Here is a 23,935-nt window from a genome sequence, read left to right as displayed (position 1 = left end):
TGGCCATTGGTATAATTTACCCAAAGGGAAAGGGTTTCCCATTATTGGTGTTTGTTATATTATTTCAACCATTCCATTAGTGGGGCTATTAAGTTAAAAGCCATGTTTGGTAAAGAACGTTTTGGGATAAAAAGAGCGGTTTTGACCAATTTTAGAGGTTTGACCACTAAAACTGCTGATTGGAGTGTTTGGTGGAGAGAGGTTTGAGAGAGAGGTTTGGGATGAAAACACTAATTTAGAAAAGGCTCTTAAAATGAGCTTTTTCAATTAGCGTTTTGGAATATTAAAATTAATGGACTTCTTTAACCCTAATAGATAGACTCTCTCTTCTCCTACGCCAAAATTAATGCCCTTATTCGTCTTTTTGCACAAACCGATATTATCAATCAGCTAATTTTTACCAAACAGGTCTACACAAACAGCTAGTCAAATCAGCTAATGTAATCAGCTAACAGCTAATTCCCAAACATGGCCAAAATTTGAAGAAGAAAAAAAGTTAAAAATCAACTCTAACCGTTTTTTAGTGACTTCTCAAATCACTAAGAGCATCTTTATCATTTCTATCAACCCTCTAATAGTGGTGTTTGGTAAAAAAAAAGGGTTTGAAAGAGTTTATAGGCTCCAAAAAATTAATTTTGAAAAAGTTGTTTTTATGAGCATTTTCAATTAGCTTATTGCTCCATCTCTTTTGAATGATATTTTTACCTCTAATTAATATCATTTAACTCCAAATAAATATTTTACAATGTCTTTAATTGTTATTTTACACAAACAGCTATTAGCAATCCGCTAAGTTTTACCAAACAAGTTTACACAATCAGCTAGTTAAATCAGCTAACCAAAAAGATAATCAGCCAACAGCTAATGCAATCAGCTATCAGCTAGTTATTTATCAAACAGTACCAATATATTTTAAGGTTAATTACAAATAACTATCATGTTGTTTGATCGACTTGCAGACTCATACATGTATTTTTTTTTACAAATACAACTCTGCGATTGTAAAATTTTACATGTTTTTTTACTTTGTCAAATTTGACCGATAACAATCTCAAAATGAAAATTTTCAAGAATTAAAATTGTTTAGTATCATATTTACTATGTAACAGTAAATTTTTCAAAATCATCATTTTTGGAGTTTTTTCTCTCTAAAGACTATCTTTATCCCTCGTAAAAAAAACAATATCTAAATGGCCTCAAAGTTAAAAAGTTGAAGAATTTAAATTGTTTAAAATATCATTTAACTTTTAAAGATTTTCATTTCGATGTCGTTATCGATTAAATTCTGACAAAATAAACTCAAATGCAAAATTTTACAAATCACATAATTGCGTTTGCAAAATTCTGCAAACCACAAAGTTGCACTTGTAAAAAAAAGAACATAAATACCGGTTTACAAATGGATCAAACCACAATGTAGTTATGTGTAATGAATTCAATATTTTTGTTACTCTTTTTTTTAAGTCAATTGTTTTATTTTTTTTTTAAATACTAATATACCCTTCAAAAGAGAAGGTTCAAATGGCATGCATGACTTGAGGCAGGAGGTAAGCCAAGATGTCCCATATTAGACCTTAAAAATAATAATATAATAGTAATAATTTTTTTAAAAAAAATGGAATACGAAAAAAAAAAAGAGGTTAAGGTTAACATGGAGAGTTGAGTTGACCAGTAGTCTTCCCTGACGTGGATAAATTGTACAGCGAGCGTAATGCGCACTCCGTCCTCAACCGCAAGCAAGAGCAGTGAAAATATTTACTCACTCTCTGCTACCAAAAGCTTCCTTCCCTCTCTCTCTCTCTCTCTCTGTCTCTATCTGTTGATCACTTGTTATATATCCCATCCCATCCCATCATTCTCTATACCTCCCACTTGCTCCTGTACTTCCATTCACAACCCAAATGAAGCAACACATATACCTCTGCCTGTAATTTTAATTCAACCACCTCAATTCCGATCTCACTGGCTTCCTTTTTCCAATAAACCTGAATTATGGATCCTCCTTTGGTAAATGAGGCCTCCTTCTCTGCAGCCAACCCAGCCTCCTACTCTTTGACTGGGATTTGGCCTTTTCCTCCAATTAATGGAGAACCGGTTGCTGGTGGATTAGGATTAAGAATGGCCAATTTTAGTGGGGGATATGGAGACCTAGATGTTTCACTGGAGGAATCGACGGTCACCGAGCAGAGCATTGGTGGAGGCTGTGGGAATGGTAGAAAGAGGAGGGATTTCAGCTCAGAGGATGAGTCATCCAAGTTGGTCTCTACTTCCAGTAGTGGCAATGAATTGGTTCGTTTTCTATAAATTTTTAGTCTTTGGGTTGCTCTTTTCCCAATTCCTCTTCTTCTTCTGTTTCGTTTATGAGAAATTTGAGAAACATAGGAATACTGTAGCTTTTAAACTTGTTTGGGGCTATTCTTGTATTTGGATTTGAAGGGTTCTTGAATGGTTAATTTTCAATTCATAAGCCATCCAAGTTCTGCTATGTGCAACTAAATTGAAATTGAAAATTCTAAAATTGAACTGAGTATTTGTGTTGTTTTTTAGCCATTGATTTGTTTACTCCACTTCTGACCTTTCTCTGCAAAATTTTGTTTAAAGCCTTATTTCATAAAAAATCAGCTATGGAGTATGTAATTGTTATTATGGTGTGGTATCAATTATTCCAGCTTTATAGAATTAAGATGTGAGAAGATACAAATTCTGAACTGGTATACATTGTTTCTTTCTGTATTTCTCTTGGTAACTTACTTTTATATTTGTGACAGAATGACTCAAATAGAAAGCGAATGAAAACATCTGAAGAAGCAGCTGCTAATAAGAAGCCAAGTGAGCAAAGCGGTAAATCATCTGAGCTCCCCAAGCAAGATTATATTCATGTGAGAGCAAGAAGGGGCCAAGCAACTGATAGTCACAGTCTAGCAGAGAGAGTAATTCACTTGGAACCCTCATTTTTTAGTTATTTCTTCTAGATACAGAGAATGGTAGTGTGTGTTTTCTGCTAAAACATATTAAGTCGCTTTTGAAACGTCTTTCTTACTGAATTCTTTGATTTAAGGGTTTTACTTACTATATTATATACTCTCCTTTGGCAGGCAAGGAGAGAGAAAATAAGTGAGAGGATGAAGCTGCTTCAAGATTTGGTCCCTGGGTGTAATAAGGTGCTTATGATTTGTCTTAATCATGCGTCTATTCTCTGCGTTGTCCAATTCAGACTTTTTATAATAGTGTCTCCTGTTTTAACTCTATTATTCATATGCCAATATTGAGATCAATCCGTAGATATTTTTGGGCACCTGGGGGATTATATTGAGTTGCTAATTCAGCCGGAATATTTTCCTTGTATGACCAGGTTATTGGTAAAGCACTGGTTCTTGATGAGATAATTAATTATGTCCAGTCATTACAGCGCCAGGTCGAGGTAATGTCTCATCTTCTTGTGTTTAAATGCCAAATCAGTTCTTTTTATCTAAGAACCAATCTACATTGCTTTTGCAGTTCCTATCAATGAAACTAGAAGCAGTTAATTCAAGAATGAACGTTAACCCTGCAATTGATGGTTTTCATCCAAAAGATGTAAGTTTAGTATAGTGGCCAGTCAATCGTTTTCATCATAGCAGTAGACTGATTATGTTTTTAGTGTTGTTGGGTCTAGTCTGCAACTCATCTGGTTAAGAAATCACCGATCTTTCATATCAAAGTCCGTTGCATTTGATGCACGTAATAATCAAAGTAGTTTTGGCCCCCTAGGAGCTGAAGAAAGAGCCTGGTATCTGCCCCTATTTGATGCATACAAGTATTAAGAAATACTCATGGTAACCACTCGAGGGAAGTAAAGATTCTAAATACTGGTACCCTACTTCAAGTAGGGTACGGCATTGCTCATATTCAATCGAATAAAATAATATAATGAGTATGTCAAATATTTGACAGAAGCGCGAAAGTAAAATGTAAAATGGCAGCAGTAAGCAGTACCGAAACTATAATACTTTTTTGCTGTGTTCTTATTGGGCATGTTATGCTTTTGTAGCAATTTAGCTTAGTTTATCAAAAGCTAGTTTCTTATTACGATAAATGGCTTTCTTCTCGCATGCGCATCCCAAACTCAGGTTTCGTGGATAATGTTTACTCAATTTTCCATTTTCCATTTACCCATAGCTATATTATAGATTAACAAATTAACCATCATTGATGTTAGAGTAGTGTGTTCTCATGAAGAGAGATGATCCCAGGTAGCACCGGATTGGGAACTCTCTTTTTTAGGTTCAGAATCTTTTTTTCTTTTTGGTATTTCTGACCACTCAATTTCCTATTGCAGGTTGGTGCACAAGTGTTCGATGCTGCTGGAATGATCTTTGGTCCTCCTCATCCATCCAGAGATTATGCTCCTGAATGGCTGCATATGCAGATTGGTGGAAATTTTGAAAGAGCCACATAATCAATCAGAAGGAGTTGTTTTTCTGTTCTCTTAACCTGTGGATTAGCCCCTACATCTAGTCCATTCCTATGTCAATGGCTATTATTTAACATTGTAATCTCATATCATTTGTAGAAATGCAATTAATCTGATATGGATTAGTTACTAAACAAACATGTAATACTTTAACAGACATTCTTGAGTGTAATCAAACACAACTGGTATTCTATTAACCGTGTAATGAGAATTGAGACCAAGAACAATGAACATTTTGTATTTCATACGTGTTATTGTATATAATTATCACCACCAGAATCAGGTGAATGAAATCCGGTTCGTAGGAAGAGAGACAAAGAAACATAATCTTAAAAAGCTCTCATGAATCCCTAAGATAGGAACTTGGATTTTATGGTATTGATTATATCATCACCAACGTTGAAAGCCTTAGTTAACACTTGATTAGGAATTGAAGGAGTAGAAGCAAAAAGTGATGTGGAGGCAACAGCAGAACCCGGCAAGTGACTGTTAAAAGCAGTGAAAATAAGAGCCTTTTCTGCTCCAACATTAAGCTGAAAGTGAACAAGTCCACGAGGAACAACAAACATCTGCCCAGCTGACAAAACTTTGGAGTGAAAGACATTGCTAGTAGTTACAAATCCTACAAGAAGCTTCCCTTGTATGACCACACCAGTCTCCGTTGCACGCGGATGCGAGTGAGGAGGGTTCAGACCGCCAGGGGCAAAGTCTACTCTGTTCATCGATATTCCAAGAGTATTAAGGCCGGGGAATGAAAGGACATTAGCCGGAATCGCAGACCAGCCAAACATGTTTGTTGTATTGCCCTCTTTGCTCAGACCATCAAAGAAAAAATCATCTGAAGTTACCTCTGCTGCAGGTTTGCACGGGAAGCCATTAACCATTGTTGAAGCTTTTAAGTCAGCTACACAAAAATCCTGAAGCGGATCGGGATCCGATGCGTTTATACGAATGGCCAGAAGTAGTAACATCACCAGACTACACATAAGGTGGAAGGCTGAGCGAAAAGTCATGGCAGAAATGTAATTTTCTTGTTGCCCAAGCACAAAGTATGAAGATGGTAGTGTTAGAAGCAATTAGAGAGAGGCATTCTTTTATATGCAACAAGTCATACACCAAGTTGAGGCTGTTAAGTCAGGAGTTAGTTTCTACTATCTTGCTACTTCTGCAATTCAGATGTAAGAAAAAGAAAAGTCATTAAACTATATCACATGGAGTTGAATTGGTAGACGATAATTCAATAATTTTAAATCAATAGAGACATCCTACCTACTTTGTATTTTGAAGAGAAGGTCTTGATGACACACCAAAGGTGACATCGTACTAAGCAGACTTGTTCCACTCCCAACAACAACAGCCATGGCTTGAGGACCCCTACATATATATAACACAACACTATTTTGACACGATCATCTGAATTGCCACTCGTTTATGGTCCATGGACATGGTAGTAGTTGTCTTCCAATCTATTCAACGGTAGGGCTTCCGGACTGGAAACCAGTTAAGATATTCATGTGTTTTAGAAATCAGAAGTATCTGCGTCTGCACTCCACATCCAAGAGGCATATCTCATTGACCGACTAGGAATAAGTAATTAGGAAAATAAGAAACGAGGGTTCTTAAGGGCAATTGACCCTGGAAATTAAATGAAAATATTGTCTGACATCATAATTAGACCCCACTGAAAAATCTCAAGTGTTTCTATTATATGATGATTCGATCATGGACTTGTTAAAGAAGCAAAATATAGAATAACAAACTTCCCTTCCATTTTCCTGTCTTTACAACATGACATGTTTGTTACTTATGCTCATCAAATACAAAGCACAGCAAAACCATTTTAATTCATGTTCTGTTTTCTGTAAGCTAAAAGTCAAGTTCGTGGACAATTAGCTAAGGCCTCCAAAGGTACCACACATAATTCTGATCCGGTTCCGATGACACAAGCTGCATTTGGCACATCAGAACATATAACCCTCCCCCTCACTCATCAGCATATCAGAAGATTCGCAATTGTGGGTTTCAAAGTCTAATGTCAAATCTGCATCCTGCAAAGACAAATGGAATGACAACCTTTAGAACAGTAATCAAAACTTATCTATAGAAGAGTGAAACAGACTTTTAGTGAGCAACACCTTTCCGATGCAGATTGGGAAATGGGAATGACACCAGATGGAGTCACAAGGGCGTCCACCAACACATCACGAGGAGTAACTGGTATAGCTTCTTCATCGATGAGTTGTGAAGAGTAAGACAGTGCCACTACAGAACCAGATCAAGTTGTTAAAAATAGAATAGCTTAACCTAATTGCAACTTCTGCTACATTTCATTTTGCATACTAGAGAAAGTGCAAAAATAAACATACCAAGGAGAGGCTTCTTCCAGTTCCTTTCCCTTGCTAGTTCTTGATATTTGCTCAAAAAGGTGTCGTAATAACTTGAGTTTCCATTAAACGTGTCAAGAAGAAAATTCACATATCATTCAATAGCCCAATTAGCAGAAACATTAACTTGCAAATGTGTATTTAGTGCAGCAGAAAATCAGAAAATTTTGAAGGGCGTGTGTTGAGAAATGAAATAAGTTTAGGGGCTTTTCAGTCATTTTCTTATTCTTGTTAGATGACTCAGCATATATGCTTGAGTATAAATACCATTGTAACGGATGCTTTTCTTTTCAATCAATGAAATTCATCTTTCTCTTCTCTCAAAGTTACAATATGGTACCAGAGCATTGGTTGAGCTCCATCCAAGTGTGTTTGTTCTTCACTAGCAATTAAAGATTATGAGAAGAAAGAGCTACGCAATGCTCTACTAACACGAGATGGGGAAGAGGAAGTCAATTCCATTGAATCTACAGAAAATTCAGAATCACAAACAATGACTATAAATCTAGAAAATCATTCTCATTCTCATCACGACAATCCAGGCTTAGTGCTTGTGAGTTCAGTTCTTACTGGTGAGAATTTCACATCATGGAAGCTCTCTATGTTACTCGCATTGAGCGCAAAACGCAAGACGGGTTTTATCCTCAAAGATGAAGCACCAGCTTAGAATTTTTTTGTGGAATATGCTCAATGGAAAGAGAAGGATGATTTGGTATTTTCTTGGATTATCAATTCTCTGAGTCGCGAATTTGCAGATGTTTTCTATTCGCAACATCCAGAAATATGTAGAACGAAATAGATGAGAGCTATGTAGAATGTAATGGACCTCTTATTTTTCATTTGCATTGCGAGATCTGTGGATTACTCAAAGAAATATGTGGATTGTTGAAATTTTTAACAAAATTAAACGGATGTGGGATGAATATGCTTCTCTAAAGCCAGTTATATCATGTACATGTGGTGAGGCTCGTAAGCTAATTCAGGAACAAATTGAAGAGGAGCATCTTATGCAATTTCTACCGGGCTTGAATCCAGATTTCGATCACATTCGAAATCAAATTCTTCTCATGGGTCCATCTGTTACTAAGGCGTATTCGATGTTTTTGTGAATTGAAAAGCAAAGAGATGTCACTAGAGAAATTCAACAAGATTTTGCCAACATTACAACAACATCCACTAAAACTCAGGATAATCGTTTTAGTTCGACAAACAAAAGAGTTTTAAGCCAAGGCAAAATAAGGATAATAAGTTTTGTTCATATTGTCACAAGGGTGGACATGAGAAAGAGTGAATTTTTTTGATTGAGAGGTTATCCAGATTGGTATAAAGGCAAAAGAGTTCAAAGACCTGGATCTATTTCAGGTCCTCGGGCTAATCTAAGTTTTGATCAAGCTACTCCACTTGAGGACACAGATTCAGATGCAGAAATGGAAAATCAATCAGAAAGAGAAATGGAAAATCAATCAGAAAGAGGTTCAGCGAGTTATGAGATGCAAAGGAAAGCATTCAGCTGATTCTTCTCTACCTTCTACATCTACAACAACAACAAATCTTATTGCATTTGCTGGAGTTTCTTGTGCAGGTCTCCTGAATCCTGGATATTCAATACTGGTGCTCGCAAATTGTTAAACTTGCTACTGGTAGAAAAGTGTTCTTGCCTGATAATTCTATACATAACGTTCACTATATTGGTGATGTGAAATTCAAAACACAACTTGTTTTGAACCGCATACTTTATATGTCAGCTTTTCAGTACAATTTATTATCACTAAATACAAAGACTGAGATGAAGATTTCAGATGAGTGTTGTGTTCTGTAGGACCACAGTTATAGAACAATCTTGGCTATCGACGATTTTGCACAAAGGGCTTTATTATCTTATCAGTTCATCCTTTGGTAATAATGTTTTGGGGCACAAACGATTAGGACATATCTAATATTAAAATGAATCATGTAGAAATCCTTTCCAAGCTGAATAAAATTTCTGGTTGTACTACTTGTCGTCAAGCCAAACAAGCTAGAAAACCTTTTAAGCTTGGAATTATACAATCTAGGATACCTTTTTTGAACTTCTACACAGATTGTTGGGGACATATCATAAACCTTCATTCCCAGAGGATAGATACATGCTCACTATTGTAGATAATCACAGTGAGTCACATGGACTATACTCTTTAAACATAAACACCAAGTCCCTAACATACTGGATTGTTTCTTTTCTTTAAAATGGTAAAGACTCAATTCCAATGTGTTGTTGCCAAAATTAGAACTGATAATGGCTCGAGTTTGAAAATAACCCCACCCAAATTGTTTTACATGATCATGGTATAGTTCATCACAAGACTTATGTTTATACACCCAACAAAATGGTGTAGTTGAAAGGAGACATAGGTCATTGGTATTGGTTGCTAGAGCCTTGCTTAAACAAACTAGTTTCCCAAACAAATTTTGGGGGAAAGCCTTGTTACATGCTACAACATTATTAAATGTTTCACCAACAAAAGTCTTAGACTGGAAGTGCCCTTTTCAAGTGCTTTACAATAAACAACCTGATTATATTTGGGTGCAAAGACTATATTATGTTGAATGTGGTGCCTCATAAAGATAAGTTTGATAATAGGGCTTTTCGGTGTGTATACTTGGGAGGATCACCAGGACAGAAGGGTTGGAAAGTTTATAATCTTGAAACACATACAATATGTGTCTCCAGAGATGATGTTCAGTTTATAGAAACCATTTTTCCTTATGATAAATCTTCTGTTACATTAATAGAGAATTCTAGCCCATCTTCGACTTTACCTATTGCTATGCCTCTTGGTGAATCTTTAGAAATTCCCCCCTGCACCATTATCTTGTGATCATGTTCTTAATGAACATAATACAAATGAAATACAACCTCCTTTGTCACCCTACGATGAATCTGTGAATTTAGAAGAAATATAATTTCATCCTTCAGTTCCCAACAGATCATGAGAAAATCCATTAGCACCCTGGTTTATACAGCCTTTTTAGCTCAGGTTTGATGCCAGAGGTAATCCTCATTGTGGAAGATGTTATGAAGCAAGAGACTGAAGCTCTTGAACAAAACCAAACTAGGGAACTAGTTTCGCTCCCTAATGGAGAGAAACCTATAGCTTCAAGATGGGTGTTTAGGGTAAAATATGCACCTAATGGGACAGTGTCAAGATACAAAGCAAGGCCGGTTGCCAAGGGCTACAATCAAGTACTAGGGATTGACTATCATGACAGTTTCTCGCTTGTTACTAAAGTTGTGACAGTAAGAGCTTTTCTAGCAATGGTCCATCCACCAAATTGACACAAATAACACTTACTTACATGGAACAATTGATGAAGAATTGTTCATGTCGCCTCCAGAAGGCTATAGCAAGGCAAAACAAAGGCATGTTTGCAAGTTATCTAAATCCTTGTGTGGTTTGAAGCAAACAAAGTGACAATGGAATAAGGCCTTCACTGAACAGTTATTGCTAATGGATTTCAAGAAATCGGCACATGATTATTGCCAGTTCACACAACATTCATATGGATGCGCCTTTATAAATTTAGGCATGTTTTATGTAGCAAATACTTATGTAACAGCTTTAACTGCATATTGCGATTCTGACTGGGGAAGATGCAAGATAACAAGGCGTTCAGTTAAAAGGTATTGTGTATTTCTGAGCAAGTATAGGTCAATGTCCAGTACTTCTTGTGAACTTAAATGGTTGTCATACTTACTTCGTGAATTCAAGATTTCACGCAGCTTCCCATTCAAGCTTTATAGAATGTCATATAGTGAGGGAACACTTAGAATCTGGTTTTATTTCTGCACCTTATGTTGCTTTTGTTAATCAGTTAGCTGATTTACTTACCAAACCTTTAAGTGCTTCTCAGATGTCCGTAGCGTTGTCCAAGATGAAGTTACTTTCTTATACAACATGACTTTCATCTTGAGGGAGGCTGTTGAGAAATGAAATAAGTTTAGGGGCTTTTTAGCCATTTTCTTATTCTTGTTAGATGACTCGGCATATATGCTTGAGTATAAATATCATTGTAACAGATACTTTTCTTTTCAATCAATGAGATTCATCTTTCTCTTCTTCTCTCAAAAGTTACAATAGCATGGAAACATAAGCTGCAAGGCAAACAGCCTACATGTGACAAGAAAATTATTAATAAGGGATAAGGGTAATTTGACCCTTATGAAGTGCAGATTTAGCCCTAACATATGAAATGGTCTAAATTTAATTTTTAGCCTTGCATCACCGAAATTTTAGAGACTCGTTTGACTGTTATTTAACTGTCTCATCGTACCTTCTAAACATCAATTATGGCTAAGATACTTAATGCATAGCTAATACAGTTACAAAAAAAACTTGGGAAAATGCTAAAATAACTAAGTGTGTCACATATAAGTTAATCACAAATCTTTTTGTCAATGTGTCTAAAATGTCTACTTTGTTACTAATGTAGTTACAAATAACTAAACAAAAATGTACGAAACTGCTTCAATTTATCGACAAACTTGTTTGAAATGTATGATAAACAAAGGTATGATACGACAGTTAAATAACCGTCAAACCAGTTATTTAAAATTTTCGGTAACGTAGGGCTAAAATTGACCTTGCTTTGAAACGTTAAGTTTAAATTTGCACCATTTTGTACATTAGGGCTAAATCTGCACTTCACCGAAAACGTTAGGGTCAAACTTGGCCTTATCCCTATTAACAATTATTCTAACAGAGACTAATGTGTGATTTAAGGGGAAAAAAAATATCTACAAAGCCTAGCATCATGTAACCTAAGCAACATGGTCTCCAAGGGTTGGATTCCGAAGATTTCAGGGATTGCATATAGATTGTTGTGTAAATATATAATATCTGTCAAGAGTTCACGAGGTAAGAGAGTATATAGGAGCTACAGATAAGATCCATAAACTCACCCTCCACCACGGCCCAAGCGTCTTCCAGATCTGTCAAATGCAAGTCCTGGGAACATTACAAGGATGAGCATTATCTATCTCCGTTGCCTTTCCAGCCATAAAAAGTTATCCTATGAACATTTAACAATATAAACAGAACAAGGCTTAAAAATAGCAATGTTACCAGGCAGGAGGAGCAAATCAACTGGGTCACTTGCTTCCATTACTGCACAATAATAAATCTTTAGTATTTACAAGTATTACACAAACCCAAAAGTAAATAAACAACATGATGAAATGTTAGCATCCAAATATCTTTAGATAATGCATACCCGAAATATTACATTGTAACTGGCATTCAGATTCGTAGAAAATAAAGATAAATAACATGTTTTTATCTAGAGAGATGTGCCATACATCTTTGGACATTCTAAAGACAAAAACACCATGAACAGATTTGAAAAGCTTGGATTGACTTTCTTAACCTTGAGAATTTTTTTGCAAATAACACAAGAGCAAATACAAAAAGTGATGTCACTGTAAGTCTTTAGCTTCTAGCTATTGTCATTCTGGTGTAACTAAATAAAACAATCTTCCATTGCTCAACAGCTAAAATTCATGGCAGAGAAACTAAGAGCAAAAAGGCCTAGATTCTATACCCACTTGAGATACTATTTGACATATTGGTACATCAGTTTGCCTACTGCTAATTGATCAAAATTTGAGTCCATTATATGGAAAAGCAGATCAAATTGTTGGTTTACTGGCTTGCCCCCAGTACACCCTTGTGGTGGGACCCCTCTCCGGACTCTCGCTTAGCGGGGACGCGTAGTGCACCGGGCCGCCCCCCTAACTGGTTTGTATATAGTGACTTTACCTTGTGCAAATATATTTTGCACTGTCAAGTTATCAATACATATTGGACTTGTACTACTATTTCAAATATGAAAAATAGTAAAAAAAAATTTATAAAGATTCTCTAAAGAACAAGAAGGATAAGGTCCAAGGACTAGCTAGTGCATAACACAGTTCCTACATTTTTAAGCACAGAGAACAGGGGCATATCCACAACCTAATTATCTCTATCAAAATGCAAGAAAATTGAGATTCTTTCTATTCTTGTCCACCGTACTAACCATCTTCCCGTGCATTTCCAAGATGATCTGAAGGAGCTGGCTCTAAAATGTCCATTGAGTTAGCAATAAGATCATCCATGCTTGAGATGTTCAGCATTCTCATGTGACTATTCTTATCCTCAACACGCGGAACATAAAGCTTCTTTGCAGTCTGAGAATACCCATCTATACTCAAACAAAATCAATTGGCACAATTATCCTCTGTAATCCATGTTTAATCGAAAATGAACTTATTAGACTACAAATTTCAAAGCATTAACCTTTAACCGGGTTCTGCAAACTCTCCGATAACAACTTCGACGAATCGACCTCGCGCAAAGCGCTGCAACTTATATAAGCACATAATCTCCGGGAACACTTGAACCATGGAGCTTCCAAAACCATATTCTGAATTGCATTATCTAGTAAATAAAACCCATACAGGAGCTAATTATTAAACGAACAGATTAGCAAAAGACTAATGACATAAAATTAAGAATAGTCGGAAAAGTGAAGTGTAATTATAGAGCTACCTTCTTGAGATCGGAGAGAGGGGTCCATGGACCTAAGGGCCTTCCGGACTTTAGATCGGAGGATCCGTTTCTGCTTGAATATTTCGTCAAAATGGGCTGATTCTGTGGTCATCGTAGCAGTTAGGCGGCGGCCGATGGGGCGGGAGGAGTGGAGCAGCGGGGTTGGTGGTGGTAGTGAAGTTGGTGAAACTGTGCAGAGATGAAGCATCAGCGCTGCCTTGAATCGTGGTGGTGGTGGGAGCTTACTTTGCCACATTATTTCACTTTTAGTCCTTTTCTTTTTTGTTTGTGCATAAAAACCACAGAATAAGCCTCAAAATTACAAAAAGAAAAATATTTATGGATAGTACATCATTAAATGAAATTGGCAAAAAGAATAACCATTCCAATTTTGGTGCATTTATTCCATTTAAATATTAAATTTTTTATCTTTTTTTTTTTACATTAAAGTCTATTTTTATCAAATTAGTCGTTCCATAATATAAAACTTGATTAGTAGAGTATTATTTATTTTTGTTGTTCAAAATAAGATTTTTACATTTTTTTATAGCTACATTACATATATAAAAAATTGTTTTCGATCTATTAAAAATGTATGAAGTGATTAATTCTTTATAAAACGAGTTTTATAATAAAAATGTTTTTTTTTAATTACAAGAGCCTTAATATGACAAAAAAAAAAAAAAGGAAATCTAATATGTTGAAATAGTAGATTATAGTTAATGCACCATAATAAAAATGGATTTTCCCATAAAAAAATATAACAATGTTAGTATGCTTTTTGCCATTAAACTTCGGGATTACGTGGGAGTTGTTTTTGAAGAATAAATGAATTTTTTTTTTTTTTGCGATATAGAATAAATGAATGTTAATGAAAATCAAATACTTACTTATTTTAACCTTCAAACTCTAACATTCAAGTTGGGGTTAATGGAAGTAATGGAAAATTCATTAACAAAATTTATCTCTGCACAGTAAACTTAACTTTCTTTTTCCTACATATTTAAACTCACGAAGTTAAACTTTTAACCTTAATTATATTCTATAAACTCTCAAATAATGTTGATTTTTAACTTTCATTTCCAACATTTTTCTTTCATTTCCATTATCTCATTTAACTCTCACCCTGTTAAACTTCAAACTTCCAATTTAGAATGACTTGAAATTCTAAGTTAGGAATATTTCGGTTCACGTAACAATGATCGACTATCCTTTTCCATGTAATTTACAAAACTATACCTTAGGAGATGCTCATTTACATACTTAGACTCATTCTTATACATTATACTAAAATAGAGTATTCTACATATTTTTCAAAAATACCCTTAGTGTGTGTGTGTGTATATATATATATACGGAGGAGTTCTCAATGGTGAGTCTCCATCCATGGAGACTAATATATTTTAATTAAATGACCTGCTATAGCAGGTTACCAATAGATTATCAGGTTACCTAAATGTATATTTCTCTCTCTATAATAAATAATTGTCCACGTTTTTCAAAAATACTCTCTTTCTATAATAAATCCATAAAAATAATTTGTACATGAAATCATTTAAAATAATTTCCCTTCCATTTCGTTTTTTCTGTTCTTATTAGCTCTCCCCTTTCTAGAACCCCATTTTTTTCCTTCACTGATCTCCCTAATCCTTATTATTTAGTCTCCTGGACTCTTTATTTCCTGATTCTTTCCTTGGTCCATTCCCTCTCTTCTTATTTATTTGTTTTTTTTAAAATTTTTTATAATAATAAGTAGAACAAAAATTATGTGAACTATATACTAATATGGACAATAATATGAGATAATATAAATAATAAAAATATGGATAAATATCAGAAGTCTTGGGTTTTGGATTCTTATATTTCTAAAATCGGTTTGTACCTCATTCGGTTTTTCCATATTTCCGGACTACTAAGATAATGAGCTGTTTCTAACCTTTTTTTTATTAAATTTCGGACCGTGATTCCGCGCGACACAACGCAGGATCCACCTGCAACGTACTAAGCAAAGTAACTATAATTTCATCACAAGAGTCAGAAAAGTCTGTGCTCACAGTAATATTACGTTACGTTACGTCACGTCACGTCAAGTGAAATCACGTCACGTCATGTCACGTCACGTTATCTCACGTCACGTTACGTTACGTCACGTCACGTCACGTCACATCACGTCACGTCACGTCACGTCACGTTACGTTACGTGCACTAAGTTACATTATGTTCGGTTGGGGAGCATAAGCTCAATGCCTATTTATAAATAAATGAAAGCTTAAAGAAATAAAGAAAGCTAAGGATTTTAAATTGAGCTTACAATCCTGAGAATTTATAGATTGAGCTTACAATCCTAAAGATCTATAAATTGAGAATATAATCACTACGTTACGTTACGCTATGTTACGTTACGTTACATTACGTTACATTACGTTACGTTCGGTTGGGGATCGTAAGCTCAATGACTGTTTATAAATAAATGAAAGGTTAAAGAAATAATAAAAAAAAAAGCTAAAGATTTTGAATTGAGCTTACAATCATAAGGATCTATAAATTGAGATTATAATCATTATGTTATGTTACATTACGTTACGCCACATGATGTTATGTTACGTTACGTTACTTAAAAATACAAATTTACATTAATTATGTCCAACTTTACATAAATTATCTCCAAAGATGTGAGATTGACATAAAGTTCAAAAATTTTACATGAAAGTAACATTTTTTGCGAAACTAAGTGATTTTGATTTTGTAACATAATAACTTTACGTAAATTGAGTTTACGTCACGTCACGTTACATTAATTATGTCCAACTTTTCGTTACGTTACGTCACGTTACGTTACGTCACGTCACGTCACGTTACGTTATGTTACGTTACGTTACGTTACGTCACGTCACATCACGTTACGTCATGTGACGTCATGTGACGTCACGTTACGTCACGTCACGTCACGTCACGTTACGTTACGTCACGTCACGTCACGTCACGTCATGTCACGTCACGTTACGTTACGTCACGTTACGTTATAATGGTGTTTTAGTTTAGTGATGTTTTGGTTCATTGATGTTTTAGTTCAGTGATGTTTTAGTTCAGTGATGTTTCAGTTTGGTGATGTTTTAGTTCAGTAATATTTTAGTTCAGTAATGTTTCAGTTCAGTAATATTTTTATTCGGTAATATTTCAGTTCAGTGATGTTTTAGTTCAGTTATATTTCAGTTGAGTAAGGTTTCAGTTTAGTAATATTTCAGTTCAATGATGTTTCAATTCAGTGATGTTTTGGTTTAGTGATGTTTCAGTTCAATGATGTTTCAGTTCAGTGATATTTCGGTTCAGTGATGTTTTGGTTCAGTGATATTCAGTTTAGTAATATTTCAGTCTAAGGATGTTACAATTCAGTAATGTTTTAGTTTAGTAGTATTTCAGTTCAGTGATGTTTCAGTTCAGTAATGTTTCAGTTGAGTGATGTTTCAGTTAACTAATGTTTCAGTTCAGTAATGTTTCAGTTCAGTAATGTTTCATTTGAGTCATGTTTCAGTTCAGTGATGTTTCAGTTCAGTAATGTTTCAGTTTAGTGTAATGTTTGAGTTTAGTAACATTTCGGTCCAGTAATGTTTCAGTTTTACAATTTTTAAGTTCAATAATGTTTCAGTTCAGTGATGTTTCAGTTCAGTAATATTTCAGTTCAGTGATGTTTCAGTTCAATGATGTTTCTATTGAGTGGTCTGTTCAGTTATATTTCAGTTTAGTGATGTTTTAGTTCAATAATTTTTCAGTTCGCTAATGTTTCAGTTTAGTAATATTTCAATTTAGTAATGTTTCAGTTCAGTAATATTTCAGTTTAGTAATATTTCAGTTTAGTAATATTTCAATTCAGTGATGTTTCAATTCAGCGATGTTTAAGTTCAGTAATGTTTCACTTCAGTAATATTTCAGTTCAGTGATGTTTCAGTTCAGAGATGTTTCAGTTTAGTAATATTTCAGTTCAATGATGTTTTAGTTCAATAATATTTTAGTTCAGTAATATTTTAGTTTAGTAATGTTTCAATTCGGTGATGTTTCAATTCAGTAATGTTTCAGTTGAGTAAGGTTTCTATATTTCAATTCAATGATGTTTTAGTTAAGTGATGTTTCAGTTGAGTGATGTTTTAGTTCAGTGATGTTTCAGTTCAGTGATGTTTCAGTTCAGTAATGTTTCAGTTCAGTAATGTTTGAATTTAGTGTAATGTTTGAGTTTAGTAATGTTTCAGGCCAGTAATGTTCGAGTTTAGTAATCTTTAAGTTCAGTAATGTTTCAGTTTAGTGATGTTTTAGTTCAGTAATATTTTAGTTCAATGATGTTTTAGTTCAGTGATGTTTCTATTATGTGATGTTTCAGTTTAGTAATATTTCAGTTCAATGATGTTTTAGTTGAATAACTTTTCAGTTCGCTATTGTTTCAATTTAGTAATGTTTCAATTCAGTAATGTTTCAGTTTGGTAATGTTTCAGTTAAGTAATGTTTCAGTTTAGTAATATTTAAGTTCAGTGATATTTCAGTTTAGTGATGTTTCATTTCAGTAATGTTTCACTTCAGTAATATTTCAGTTCAGTGATGTTTCAGTTCAGTAATATTTCAATTCAGTGATGTTTTTGTTGAGTAATATTTTAGTTCAGTGATGTTTTAGTTCAATAAAATTTTAGTTCAATAATATTTCAGTTTAGTAATGTTTCAATTCAGTAATGTTTCAGTTCAGTGATGTTTCATTTCTGTAATATTTCAGTTGACTAATGTTTCAGGTTAGTAATATTTCAGTTCAGTGATGTTTCAGTGAAGTGATGTTTCAGTTCAGTGATGTTTCAGTTAGCGATGCTTCAGTTCAATGATGTTTGAGTTCAGTAATGTTTGAGTAATTTCACCCTAACATAGTGCAATTTTGCCCCTAACCTTGGCAGTGAAGAGTAATTTCACTCCTAACATTGATAAATTTTTAAATTGAGCTTACAATCCTAAAGATTTATAAATTGAGCTTATATTTATTATGTTACGTTACGTTAGGGATTGTAAGCTAAATGATTTTTTGTAAATAAATGAAAGCTTAAAGAAATAAAAAAACCCTAAGGATTTACAAATTGAGCTTACATTTCTAAGGATTTATAAATTGAGCTTACAGTCCTAGAGATTTAGAAATTGAGCTTACAATCCTAACGATTTATAAATTAAGCTTACATTAAGTTACTTTACAACTTAGTTATGTTACGTTAAGTTCCGCTAAGTTGTATTATGTTAAGTTTGGTTAAATTACATTATGTTACATTACGATAAGTTACACTAATTTAGGTTACGTTATGTTAAATTGTGCTAAGTTACATTACGTTGAAAGCTTAAAGAAATAAAAAAACCTAAGGATTTACAAATTGAGCTTACAATCTTAAGGATTTTCAGTCCAGTGTTGTTTTAGTTCAGTAATATTTCAGTTTAGTAATGTTTCAGTTCAATGATGTTTCAGTTCAGTGATGTTTCAGTTCAGTGATGTTTTAGTTCAGTAAAATTAGTTCAGTAATGTTTCAGTTCAGTGATGTTTCAGTTTAGTGATGTTTCAGTTCAGTAATATTTTAGCTAAGTAATGTTTCACTTCAGTGATGTTTCAATTTAATGATGTTTAAGTTCACTAATATTTCAGTTCAGTGATGTTGCAGGTTAGTGATGTTTTAGTTTGGTGATGTTCTAGTTCAGTGATGTTTCAGTTCAGTAATGTTTCAGTTTAGTATTGTTTCAGTTTAGTATTGTTTCAGTTCAGCAATGTTTTAGTTGAGTAATGTTTTAGGTCAGCGATGTTTCAGTTCAGTGTTGTTTCAGTTCGGTAATGTTTAAGTTCAGTAATATTTCAGTTCAGTGATGTTTCAGTTTAGTGATGTTTTAGTTTAGTGATATTTTAGTTCAGTGATATTTTAGTTTAGTGATGTTTCAGTTCAGTATTGTTTTAGTTCATTAATGTTTCAATTGAGTAATGTTTCAGTTCAGTGATGTTTCAGTTCAGTGATATTTCAGTTTAGTGTTGTTTGATGTTTTTGTTCAGTAATGTTTCGGTTCAATAATGTTTCAGTTCAGTGATGTTTCAGTTTAATGATATTTCAGTTCAGTAATGTTTCATTTTATTGATGTTTGAGTTCTATAATGTTTTAGTTCAGTAATATTTCGGTTTAGTGATATTTTAGTTAAGTGATGTTTGAGTTCGGTAATGTTTCAATTTAGTGATGTTTCGGTTCAGTAAAGTTTGGTTAGGTTACATTATGTTATGTTACAATAAGTTACACTAAATTAGGTCACGTTACGTTCAGTTGCGCTAGTTTACGTTACTTTATGTTATGTTACGTTACGTTACACTAAGTTGAAAGCTTAAAGAAATGTAAAAAAACTAAAGATTTACAAATTGACCTTACAAGGATTTTCAGTTTAGTGATGTTTTCAGTAATATTTCAGTTTCGTAAATTATTTCTAAAGATGTGATTTTGATTTTGTAACTTAATAACTTTACATAAATTGAGCTTATATTATTATGTTACGTTACGTTACGTCATGTCAAGTTATGTTACCTTATGTTACGTTATGTTATGTTATGTTAGATTACTTATGTTACGCTACCTGACATTATGTTACGTCACGTCGAGTTACGTTACATTACGTCACGTTAGGTTACATTACGTTATGTTACGTTACGTCACGGTACGTTACGTTACGTTACGTTACGTCACGTTACGTTACGTTACGTCACGTCACGTCACGTTGCGTTACATTATGTCACGTCACGTTACGTTACGTCACATCACGTTATGTCACCTTACATTATGTTACATTACGTTATGTCACGTTACGTCATGTCATGTCACGTTACGTCACGTCACGTTACGTTATGTTATGTTACTATTAGCATGAACTTTTTCGACCTTCGTGATGGAATTATAGTTATCTTTGCTCAGCATGTTGCAGGTGGGCCCCACGTCTCGTCGTATGGGATCACGGTTTGGAACACGATGAGAAAAGCTAGAAACATCTCCTTATCTGAATAGTCTAAAAATGTAGAAAAACTGAACAAAGAAAACATCGTTTTTTTATATTATTATTATTATTAGTTTTTAGTTTACGTAATTCCATTACACTTATTATTACTTAGTTTTAAGTTAAAACAAGAAAATCAATAAAAGACAAAAGTATGGAAGAAAAAGAGGAGGAGACTTGAAAAGAAAAAAGGCAGAGACAAGAGATGAAAGTAATAAATAGGTGGGACAACACCATTAATTAGAAGACCAAAATCTCAAAAAAAAAAAGGTAAGAGATAAGGATGTGGAAAGAAGGGGGTATGATTTGTGAAGATAATAAACAAAAAAAAAAGAAAAAATTAAAAGAGGGGTTGGACTAAATAAAAGAAAAGAGATGTAAGACTTAAGGGGACATATCTAAAGGAGAAAAAAACGGAAAAGGATGAGAGAGTCTAAGAAAGAAAAAATGAGCTGATGAAGAAAAATAAAATAAGAGAAAGATGTAGAGTGCTAATGTTAGGAGAGGAAATTAGAAAAAGAAAAGAAAAAAGAGTTGAATGAAAAATAAGAAGATAGAAAAATGGAGATATACTCTTTATAAATAATATTGTATTTGATTGTCATAAATAATATTGTACATTTCCAATGTCAAGCTTTTCATGTTCCCAATTAATAAGCATTTATCAAGAGAAATATATTTAATGCATATAACATTGATTAGACGGATACAAAATTACTCAAAAAAAGACGTCTTCTTATGCAAAATAAAAACATCCGAAGAAAAAAAATTATTTCTTGAAAGTTGGTTATATCTTGAGGAAAGAGAAAACGTTTTTAAAGCACAATATTCTAAGTTACAACTGACATGTCAGCAGGTAAAACCTTTTTAATATTAAATGTCAACTTAAATTATGGACCATTAGATCTTGATCCAATGGATATTAATCGCTCACCATCCATGGAGATAATTTAGTGCTCACCATTAAAACCAACCCCATATATATATATATATATATATATATATATATATATATATATATATATGAGATCAGGTGTGACACATTTCTTATGGTCTGACAAACCTTATTGTGTGACAAGGACCAATTTTATAATTAACCAAAAAGAGGTGACAAATTTGTAAATAAAATGAAAGAGAAAATTGTTTTATTTTTTTTCTTTAAAATGCATTTTCCAACTTTTCCAATCTTGTTTTTCAAAAAAATTTATACTGTTGGACTCGTCTTAATTAGACGGTCATTTTAAGATCACAGAAGCTCGGGTAAAAAAAATTTCGATGAATGGAATCCGGCGATTTGTTTTTCTGTGAGAAAAAAATATCCAAAAAATGTAAAACATTATTCTGAGAATTTTAATTCTTGACTCAAAATGAGATTCTTTACGATTTAGTCCCAAATCAACGGAATCCAACGGTTAGATGGACGTTTTCCGATAAAAAAAAACTCAGAAATGCATAGAAAATTCTCAAATAATTTCAGAAAATGTAAAACATTATTTGGAGAAACTTTAATTCTTGAGTCGAAGTAGGATTTCTTACGGTTTAGTCCCAATAAAACTTTTTCCTTAATTTTATCCATTTTACATCCTTCAACAATTTATTGGGTCAAAACTGTAAGAAATCCCGCTTCGGCCCAAGAATTAAAGTTTCTTAGAATAATGTTTAACATTTTTTGGAATGTTTTGAGAATTTTCTAAGCAATTTTTTTCTCGCCAGAAAAGGCCAACCCGAATTCCGTTCACCGAAATTTTTTTTACTTGAGCTTCAGGGATCTTAAAATGACCGTCTAATTTAAACGAGTCTAATAGTATAAAATTTTTCGAAAAACGAGGTTAGAAATGTCAGGAAAATGTATTTAAAAGAAAAAAATAAAACATTTTTCTGTTGGAACAAATGGTACACTGATTTGGAACAATGTGAGTAGGACAAAAAACGTGCTCAGAAAATTATAAAAAAATTCAAAAACATGTAAAAAATCATTTTAAGAAACTTTAATTACTGGCTCAAAGCGATATTCCTTATAGTTTTGACACAATAAATCGTTGAAGCATGTAAAATGGATAAAATTAAGAAACAAGTTTTATTGGGATTAAACCGTAAGAAATCCCGCTTCGACCCAAGAATTAAAATTTCTTAGAATAATGTTTTACATTTTTTGAGAATTTTCTGGGCACTTTTTTTCTCGCCAGAAAACGCCTACCCGGATTCCGTTCACCGAAATTTTTTTTACTTGAACATCAGGGATCTTAAAATGACCGTCTAATTTAGACGAGTCTAATAGTATAAAATTTTTCGAAAAACGAGGTTAGAAATGTCAGAAAAATGTATTTTAAATAAAAGAAATAAAACAATTTTCTGTTAGAACAATATAAGTATTATGTTGGAACAAATGGTACACTGATTTGGAACAATGTAAGTAGGACAAAAAACGTGCCCAGAAAATTATCAAAAAATTCCAAAACATTTAAAACATTATTTTAAGAAACTTTAATTTTTGGCTCAAAGGGAGATTCCTTACAGTTTTGACCCAACAAATTGTTGAAGCATGTAAAATTGATAAAATTAAGGAAAAAGTTTTATTGGGACTAAACCGTAAGAAATCTCGCTTCGATCCAAGAATTAAAGTTTCTTAGAATGATGTTTTACATTTTCTGAATTTTTTTGAGAATTTTCTGGGCAATTTTGTTCTCACCGGAAAACGTCCATCCGGAAAATGTAGACGAGTCTAATAGTATATTTCGAAAATGACCGTCTAATTTAGACGAGTCTAATAGTATAAAAATTTTCGAAAAATAATGTTAGAGATGTCGGGAAAATGTATTTTAAAGAAAAGAAATAAAACAATTTTCTCTATCCTCTCTTTCATTTTATTTACAAATTTGCCACATTTCCCTTTTTAATTATCATTAAAATTACGTAGTTTTGTTATGTCACACAATAAGCTTATTGTTACACCCTAACCCCTTGTCACACTGGATCTCACTCATATATATATATATATATATATATATATATATATAACAAACACTTTCAAGAATCAATTCTATTTTATCTCCAAATCACTTTCAAGCTCTAACATTTGTCTCTAAATCACTTCCAAGCTTCAACATCTGCCTCCAAATCACGTTCAACATTTATCTTCAAAGATCAGGTAAGTTAATTTTAGAAAAAACACATATTAATCAATTGAAATGTTAGAACTGTTATACTCAAAGTTTCTACGCATATAATAATATACAAGTCTGGTATATGTTGTTCGCAGATTGCAAATTGCGAACACCTTTAAAAAATGTGATAACTTCTTCTATATATATGTGCATATAGGATTTCTCATCACATTTATAAAATATGCGATACAAATGATAAAATGTGAATCGCATATCCGCATATGCAATCATAAAAGCAAAATACAGAAGGGAATTTCAATCAATTTCAAACTACATTTTTTTATGTTTATGACATTCTTTTTAGGTATTTGAGAATGTATTTTGCTCTTTTCAGTA

General features: G+C 33.3%; 3 protein-coding genes across 3 annotated transcripts; 1 reads left to right on the top strand and 2 right to left on the bottom strand.

Moving 5' to 3' along the window:
* The first annotated feature begins 1,736 nt into the window (after positions 1-1,736).
* On the top strand, positions 1,737-4,693 carry LOC136231370 (transcription factor bHLH79-like). Its single transcript, XM_066020726.1, has 6 exons — positions 1,737-2,289; positions 2,769-2,930; positions 3,096-3,161; positions 3,353-3,421; positions 3,499-3,576; positions 4,319-4,693. Exons 1-6 carry the CDS (start codon positions 1,993-1,995, stop codon positions 4,436-4,438), a joined length of 792 nt encoding a protein of 263 aa, XP_065876798.1. The 5' UTR covers positions 1,737-1,992; the 3' UTR covers positions 4,439-4,693.
* Positions 4,651-6,055, bottom strand: LOC136231379 (germin-like protein subfamily T member 2). Its single transcript, XM_066020734.1, has 2 exons — positions 5,723-6,055; positions 4,651-5,618 (listed from the first exon to the last, which is right to left on the bottom strand). Exon 2 carries the CDS (start codon positions 5,464-5,466, stop codon positions 4,804-4,806), a length of 663 nt encoding a protein of 220 aa, XP_065876806.1. The 5' UTR covers positions 5,467-5,618; positions 5,723-6,055; the 3' UTR covers positions 4,651-4,803.
* Positions 6,056-6,198: 143 nt separating this feature from the next.
* On the bottom strand, positions 6,199-13,682 carry LOC136231360 (5-formyltetrahydrofolate cyclo-ligase, mitochondrial). Its single transcript, XM_066020720.1, has 8 exons — positions 13,404-13,682; positions 13,152-13,292; positions 12,892-13,056; positions 11,940-11,981; positions 11,777-11,822; positions 6,820-6,890; positions 6,589-6,715; positions 6,199-6,501 (listed from the first exon to the last, which is right to left on the bottom strand). The coding sequence occupies exons 1-8, from the start codon at positions 13,657-13,659 to the stop codon at positions 6,489-6,491; spliced, it is 861 nt and encodes a 286-aa protein (XP_065876792.1). The 5' UTR covers positions 13,660-13,682; the 3' UTR covers positions 6,199-6,488.
* Positions 13,683-23,935: the final 10,253 nt, after the last annotated feature.

This window comes from Euphorbia lathyris, chromosome 1, assembly GCF_963576675.1.
Source record: "Euphorbia lathyris chromosome 1, ddEupLath1.1, whole genome shotgun sequence".
Taxonomy (NCBI): domain Eukaryota; kingdom Viridiplantae; phylum Streptophyta; class Magnoliopsida; order Malpighiales; family Euphorbiaceae; genus Euphorbia; species Euphorbia lathyris.
This window is presented reverse-complemented; position numbering and strand designations above follow the sequence as displayed.